At 34.9% G+C, this 7,850-nt stretch overlaps 1 protein-coding gene and 1 long non-coding RNA gene across 2 annotated transcripts; both read left to right on the top strand.

The window, feature by feature from the left end:
* Positions 1-4,194: 4,194 nt before the first annotated feature.
* LOC112450155 lies at positions 4,195-5,087 on the top strand. The gene is made up of 3 exons (XR_003038699.2): positions 4,195-4,233; positions 4,395-4,721; positions 5,015-5,087. It is a non-coding gene; the product is annotated as an uncharacterized LOC112450155 (long non-coding RNA).
* Positions 5,088-5,161: 74 nt separating this feature from the next.
* LOC112450154 lies at positions 5,162-7,841 on the top strand. Its single transcript, XM_025003538.2, has 5 exons — positions 5,162-5,484; positions 5,813-6,163; positions 6,283-6,408; positions 7,540-7,601; positions 7,692-7,841. Exons 1-5 carry the CDS (start codon positions 5,418-5,420, stop codon positions 7,812-7,814), a joined length of 729 nt encoding a protein of 242 aa, XP_024859306.1. The 5' UTR covers positions 5,162-5,417; the 3' UTR covers positions 7,815-7,841.
* The last annotated feature ends 9 nt before the right edge of the window (positions 7,842-7,850 follow it).

The raw sequence follows: 7,850 nt of genomic DNA on the forward strand, positions 1-7,850 counted from the left end.
CAGGAATATCTTTTAAAACATCGGCCACAAACAATGAGACTGAATAAATGTTTTTTTGAAGAGAGTTGGTTTGTTATTTAAAAAAATACCTCAAATATGTATGCTTTGTTTAATAATTAATCAGACTCAAAACTGAAGGTTTCATGTTGTGTTTAAGTCCCTGTTCTTGTTTTTTTTTTTTTTTTTAAACTAACCCATCTGATCCTAGAAACAGGTGGAAATTGAAGTCATGTTCTACACAAGCCAAAGCCTGAATAATGAATTTTTGTTTTCATCAAATAAAACAAAAACACACATTTAATGAGTTGCGCTCCACATCAAAGCAGCTGCATTTTGCTCCATGCACCTTTTGATTCTGCAATCCTCGCTTAAAATCTGACTTTGACTTTGTCGAAATAAAAATTGTTTCATAATTTTTCCTGTAACTATAATTACATAAGAAGCCCTCTTCCTCCTACTCCTCTTCCTCCTCCTACTGCTTCTTCTACTTCTACTACTACTTCTAACTGTTTTGTGACAGTGTCTTGTGTCTTGATTCTTTCACTCAACAAATTACATCACCACTGCTCCTAGCCCAAACAAGCTATCTCACAAAACTGTCCTTTAAAAAAAACTCAGATTAAACACCTGTTTGGATTCTGAAAAATATTATTTGTCAAAGTAAACATTCTTTCATGATTTTACCTGTCATTGTAATAAGAAAAGATCTCCTCCTACTCCCCCTACAAATATTAATTTATTATTAGTAATATTATCATTACATACTTTCTTACTGCAACATATTAACCTAATGTTTTATTGTAAGTCTTAATGGCAAAATGCCTCAAAAGGGGAAAGACTAGCATGGCAGGAAATGAACTTTGATTATATAATTTGAAATAACCAATCAGACGCTCTGAATCACCTCACTTCCTCCTGTCACTGAAATAAAAGCGAGTGTTTCAACGTAGACAGTGTAAAGATGATTCTCCTCTGGGTGACACTGCTCCTTTTTCATCAGGGACGTAAGTTAAATCTACAGTAAATATTACTGTCATTGAAGTACTTTCATGCATGTTAGATCTGGTACTGCTGATGCTCATTTTTTCTTTAATGTGTTTGTTTTTTTACCTTTATTGTCTAAACTGTTTAGCATGTTATGTTTTTTTCCATTCTGCAGATACATTGGTTCCAGTGACCACAGTTCAACTTGGTGAACCTGTAACTTTTACATGTCCCGTGCCTGAAGATAAAGACAGCAGTAGTAAACTTTACTGGTTTTGTTCAGTTTGTTCAGTTTATTCAATGACGTATTCTGTGTTTGTGTTATATTTGGAATAAATGTATCTTTGTAATATAATTGGATTTGTGTAAATCTGAGGAGCATCTGTGAGCTTCAGTCCAACTTGTAGTCTTTTCTTTTTCTCTCTTCTACTGTTGTCTTCTCTTCTTGTGTGATAGAGCTTTTTTATTCAGTGTGATGTATTTTGACATGTCAAACAGCAAACCTGAAACTCATCACTTTTACTGTAACTCACCCATCCATTCCTTCAGTGTTTCTACGGAGAAATCATGTTTCAGGAGCAAACAAGGATATGAACACAGGTTAAAATAGAGAAACACAAAACCAAAACAAAATTGTACTTTAAATTGTTAGTTATACTCTTTAATATTACATTATGTATGTTTAGCCTTGTACAGAGATGGCTTTTTTTAAATTTTAGTCAGACACACAACCAGAAAATGTGAGGTGAGTCGATGGAGAGTGAAAGCTACACAGACACCTGAAGACAGCTTTAGCACAGTTTCTTATGCTGGATCACAATCAGGTCAAAAGTTTTCTATGCAATGTTTTTCCCCCAGGCAACATATTACCATGTGCATAATCCTATGATATCAATCAGATATGAGTGTCACTATGAAGACGGATGTGCTGTCGGTTCTTTTAAAGTGTTGCCTGAACAGGAGTGAAACATTGTGGTAGATGGTGGTTCTACAACAACCCGGTCTTGAATCCTGTTTACTGTCAGTGTGTTCTTCCTGCTGAAGTCACTCAGACAGAACGAGCCATCATTAATCGTGTGAAGGTACTGAAGATGAATAACACTTGCTATGTTAAAATTTAAAATTTTATTTAACTTTTCTGTTTTTGTGCACCAGATACATTTAAAAAAATGTATACAAATCAAATAAACAATTGAGCCATGATCTGTGGGTTTTCTTTTCCTAGATTCATTTAATTTACTCTTGATGTTCCTTGCGTTTTGTTTTAGATTCTTTCTTGTTGATTTCCTGTTTCTGTTCTGTCTCATTCACTGTTTCATTCCTTCAGTCAGTCAGTTCTAGTCCTCATTACTCACCTGTCCCTTATTTGTCAATCAGCCCAGTTTACTCTAAATCTACTGTATATCTTCAACAATCGAAAAAGTTATGGAGGAATACGCTCTAAAATATCAACACTGTTGAAATCGTGATATTTTATTGATTCCTACATGAAGGTTTTTACATGGAGATCACACATCACCTGTATCCAACAGTAAACAAAGCAAATGTCCATGCACTCAAAGATGCTCCATGAAGTTGTATAAAATATTAGAATAAAAACAAAAATTACCTTAAAAAGAGATAATCTTGTTCTCATATTTACCTGGATGAAATAGTTGTTTTCTTGACCAATGAAACAATGGTTTTGGTCTTCAACATATAGGGATTGACAAGCAAGTACAGTATATGTACTATAGGCACAGTAGAATCTGACACTGGGGTAGGTCAATGCCCTTCCTCCTCCAAATTCTTCTTGTGAGAAGATCTTCTAACAAACTGAACACCCTGAGCTCAGTCTGTGCCTTATTATACTTTCTTGATTCAGACAATGCCTCTCTCTGACAGTGATTACCTTATTTTTCATCAGGACTACAAGAAAGTCTGGATAGCCGTGAATTTTCTAAAACTCAACGAGGAAAAGACATTTTTGATAGTTCTCTTGAAGACTTCCTGATTGATGTTGGCTCCTTGACCCAGTACATCAGGCCTATTATTACAAATTTAGATGTTAAAACGGATGCTGGACTTTAGTTGGAAACTCATATTAGAACTGTAGTAAAATCCAGCTTTTTCCACATGAGGCAGCTAGCAATGGTAAAGTCTATCGTTTCACATCACCATTTTGAAACAGTAATCCATGCCTTTGTAACCCCTTGGCTGGATTACTGTAAAACACTCTATAAAAGAGTCAGTGATTCATGCATCTCCCAGATTCAGATGGAACTGAATGCTGCCTCACGTTTCTTAAAAGGTACACAGAAATTAGACCATGTTTACCCTATTTTAGCCTCCATGCGTTGGCTGCCAGTACATTGTAGGATTAATTTTAAAATCCTTTTATTTGCTTTTAAAGCTCTTAAAAACGCCCTACCTCCCCATGCTGCTGCATCTCTACCTTTCCTCCTGTTCCCTCAGGTCAGCTGATCAGTTGTTTCTGAGAGTTTCAAAGACTAAGTGCAAGCTCAGAGGGAACTGTGCTTTTTCTGTAGCAGCTCCTGTGGAATGACCTTCCCTGGCACATTAGACAGGCCTCTTCACTTTCTGATTTTAAATCCCTTCTTAAGACCCACCTCTATTCTTTGGCCTTTGACACAATCTGACATGTTGACTTTGTTGTATAGTATGTTACTATTTCTATATTTTTATTGATGTTATGATTCATCAAATTTGTTATTTGTGCACTTTGGTACTTTGAGTGTCTAAAGTGCTCTAAAAAAACTGGTATAGTGGTATATGACCTGTGCGACTACCCGGTCACAAAATTAAACAACAAACATGTTTATTACTGAGGAAGGATTGATGATAATGCAGCAACTATGCATTTACTTTTAAAAATTTGATTGCTTAATTTAGTTCATGCTTTAAAATTGATACGAGGGAGACATCTGTCACACATTTAATGCTTTGTGCTCCACGTCAAAGCAGCTGAGTGTACGTCATGCCCCTTCTTCTTCTTCTTCTTCTTTCCTATCTTCTTACTGCAAAATATCGACCTAATGTTTTATTGTAAGTCTGAAGGGCAAAATGCCTTAAAAGGGGAAAGTCCAGCTTGGCAGGAAATGAACTTTGATTATATATTTTGAAATAACCAATCAGACGCTCTGAATCACCTCACTTCCTTCTGTCACTGAAATATAAGCGAGTGTTTCAACGTAGACAGTGTAAAGATGATTCTCCTCTGGGTGACACTGCTCCTTTTTCATCAGGGATGTAAGTTAAATCTACAGTAAATATTACTGTCATTGAAGTACTTTCATGCATGTTAGATCTGGTACTGCTGATGCTCAGTTTTATCTGTTTCTTTACTGTGTGGGTTTCTTACCTTTATTGTCTAAACTGTTTAACATGTTATGTTTTTTTCCATTCTGCAGATACATTGGTTCCAGTGACCACAGTTCAACTTGGTGAACCTGTAACTTTTACATGCCCCGTGCCTGAGGATAAAGACAGCAGTTTTTTACTATGCTGGTACAAACAAAATGCAGGGGATTCCATGAAATTAATAGCGTCACTGTTGATGCATGTACAACCTGAATATGGACCAGAGTTTTCTGCATCAAGAATTAATGTGATGCTTGATAAAGAAATCAGCAATCTGACAATTTTAAGAACAGTTCAAGGAGATGAAGGGATGTATCACTGTGCTTTCAACGACTGGAAAAACCATAGTTGGCACGGGAACTATTTGTCATTAAAAGGTAAGGTAAAGTAAATTTTTAGGTGTTTTGAAACTACTTGAAATAAATTGAAACAAGTAACTCCTTACAACTGTACAGTTTGCATGTTATTTACAGATTTTACAAAAACAAAATTAAGCCTATTTGAGTCAGAAAAGTTAACTTTTAGAATTGACTTCTGAACTGCATGATGTGTGTAAATACCTACATACCAGAGTTTTATGTTTGACCTCAACAAAATACAAAGGTTTTAAGTCTTTATGTCTATTTTAAACAAATTGTTGTGTAACACAATTCTGTGTCTTTTGTTGTAGGAAACTCTGATGGGACATCAAACTACACTGTTGTTGAACAGAGAACATCATCAGATCCAGACCGTCCAGGAGGCTCAGTGTCNTGTTTCTTACCTTTACTGCCTAAACTGTTTAGCATGTTAAACCTTTTTCCATTCTGCAGATACATTGGTTCCAGTGACCACAGTTCAACTTGGTGAACCTGTAACTTTTACATGTCCTGTGCCTGAAGATAAAGACAGCAGTAGTAAACTTTACTGGTACAAGCAAAATGCAGGAGAGTCCATGAAATTAATTGCATCACTGCGGATGAATGTACAACCTGAATATGGACCAGAGTTTTCTGCATTAAGAATTAATGTGATGCTTGATAAAAAAAATCAGCAATCTGACAATTTTAAGAACAGTTCAAGGAGATGAAGGGATGTATCACTGTGCTTTCAACAACTGGAGCAAGAGTAGATGGCATGGGAACTATTTGTCAATAAAAGGTAAAGTAAAAAAAGTCTTTAGGTGTTTAAAAACTACTTCAAAAAGCTGAAAACAACAACTCCTTACAAATGTACAATTTACAAAATATTTACACATTTTGCAAAAAAGCCTATTTGAATTATCGAAATAATTTTCATGTTGTGTGTGGTTGTATTTTGTAACACAGAGACAATAAAACAAAAAATGAACTGCATGATGTGCATATATAACTATATATTAAAACCGTATGTTTTACCCTAACAAAATACAAAAGTTTTAAGTCTTTATGTCTACTTTAAACATTTCATTAAATTGTTGTGTAATCCAGTTCTGTATCTTTTGTTGTAGGAAACTCTGATGGGACATCAAACTACACTGTTGTTGAACAGAGAACATCATCAGATCCAGACCGTCCAGGAGGCTCAGTGTCTCTACAGTGTTCAGTTCTCTCTGATTCTGACAGCAAGACGTGTTCAGGAGGTCTCAGAGTGTTCTGGTTCAGATCCAGATCAGACAAGTCTTATCCAGACATCATCTATGCTGATGGAAACAGACATGATGAATGTGAGAAGAAACCTGACTCCCAGAAGAGATGTGTGTTCTCAAAGAACATCAGCTCCTCTGATGCTGGGACTTACTACTGTGCTGTGGCCACATGTGGACAGATATTATTTGGAAAAGGAATCGAAATGGAAGCTGGTATGATTTTATGTTCACTTTTGGAAAATATGCTGCTAATACGTTTTCTCATAATATATTAGTGCAAATATAACACCTTTGTCTGAAACAATAATTTGTGTGTATTTCTGTTTTTGTAGAGCAAACAGCTGACCCTAAATTTATTACGCTGGTGATAACAATAATCTGCTTGGCCATTTCTGTGATTGTAAATATTGTTTTCATCTGTTACCAAAATCCAAGAGTAATATGCAAACAATCAAAAGGTAAGTGTTGTTCATTGAATCCAGTTGAGTGAATCTGCAGATATAAATAAATGTGATTTGTAGTTCAATGTACAAGTGTTCAACATGACGAGATGAGCCTCATAGAAAATAATTGATACAACTTTTGCAAAATATAATATTTTGTAAGTCAAGTCAAGTCAAATTTGTTTATATAGCACTTTTCATTAACAAGGCGATTTAAAGTGCTTTACAACATGAAAACATAAAAACACTGTCATTGTGAAAACATCAAAAATGAAAATAAATAACAAAATAATTCATTGTGACAATATATATAACATAAGACATAAACTAAACTAGGATTTAAAAACGTCAGCCGAACAGATCAGACATGATAAAAGCTAATATAATCTTAAGGTACTGGAAGACTAACTAAAAGCAGCATAGGCCAACTAAAAGTGACAGTGTAAAAAATAAATAAATAAATCTAAAACACAGGCTAAACTAAACAAAAATATCAAATAAGATTAGCCAATCAAATCTAATATTTTGTAACTGTTGTTGTTTGTGTTTACTTTGTTTTTGGCACGTTTTGATGGCTCTGTTTTCAACCTGGTTTGATTTTTTTCTTGTAATTCCTCAATCCTTTTCCTGGTTTGTTGTTTTCTGCTTTCCTGTCTCTGATTACTCATCATTCCACCGGCTCTTTATCACCTGTTATCACCTCCAGTATAAATAGTGTTTAGTTTTCAGTTCTTGTCAGTTTCTTGTGTCCTTGTGCCCATCTTGTCCTGGAGTTTTTCTTAGTCTTTCTCAATTTGATCAATTAACTTTAAAGAATTAAAAATTGAGTTGTTGAAATTTCTCCCTGCCTGCCTTGTGGCACTGTTTGTCTACATTTCTGTCCTGTTTCTGTCACCCACTTCTTTATTTCCTTCACAGGGAAATAAATAATTATAAAGTGAAAGGTAATCTCATCAATAAGCAGCATGGCAAGCTCGTAATGTTTTGGAAAAACAGCCTCTTTTTTTTAAAAGAACATTTAAGGTTAATTCATTCTCTTCTCAACTTTCCTTTTTTAGAGGGCAAAATATTAACTTGTTAAGTACGCTGTGGGTCTTTTTAAAAAAGTCAGTATAAGTACATCATACTCGTTTTTTTCATTTTCAGGAATGGAGAGAACCTCTTCACCAACAAGACATGAAAACTTGGGCCAGCCAAGAGATTATATCGTAAGTAAAGTTGCTTTATTGTACTTTCAATATTTAAATATATCCCAACAGATTTATGTAACAATAATGATCCTTTTACTTTGTGCTCAGAATGAAGATGGACAGGATCTGAACTATGTTGCGTTACGTTTCTCTGAAGGGAAAAGTTCAAGAGGAAAAAAGAAGAAAGAGTTGAAGACTGAAGAGAGTGTGTACTCCCACGTTAAAATATAAACAGGAAAATCTTTTAAAACATTGACCACAAACAAT

This window comes from Kryptolebias marmoratus, linkage group LG9, assembly GCF_001649575.2.
Source record: "Kryptolebias marmoratus isolate JLee-2015 linkage group LG9, ASM164957v2, whole genome shotgun sequence".
Taxonomy (NCBI): domain Eukaryota; kingdom Metazoa; phylum Chordata; class Actinopteri; order Cyprinodontiformes; family Rivulidae; genus Kryptolebias; species Kryptolebias marmoratus.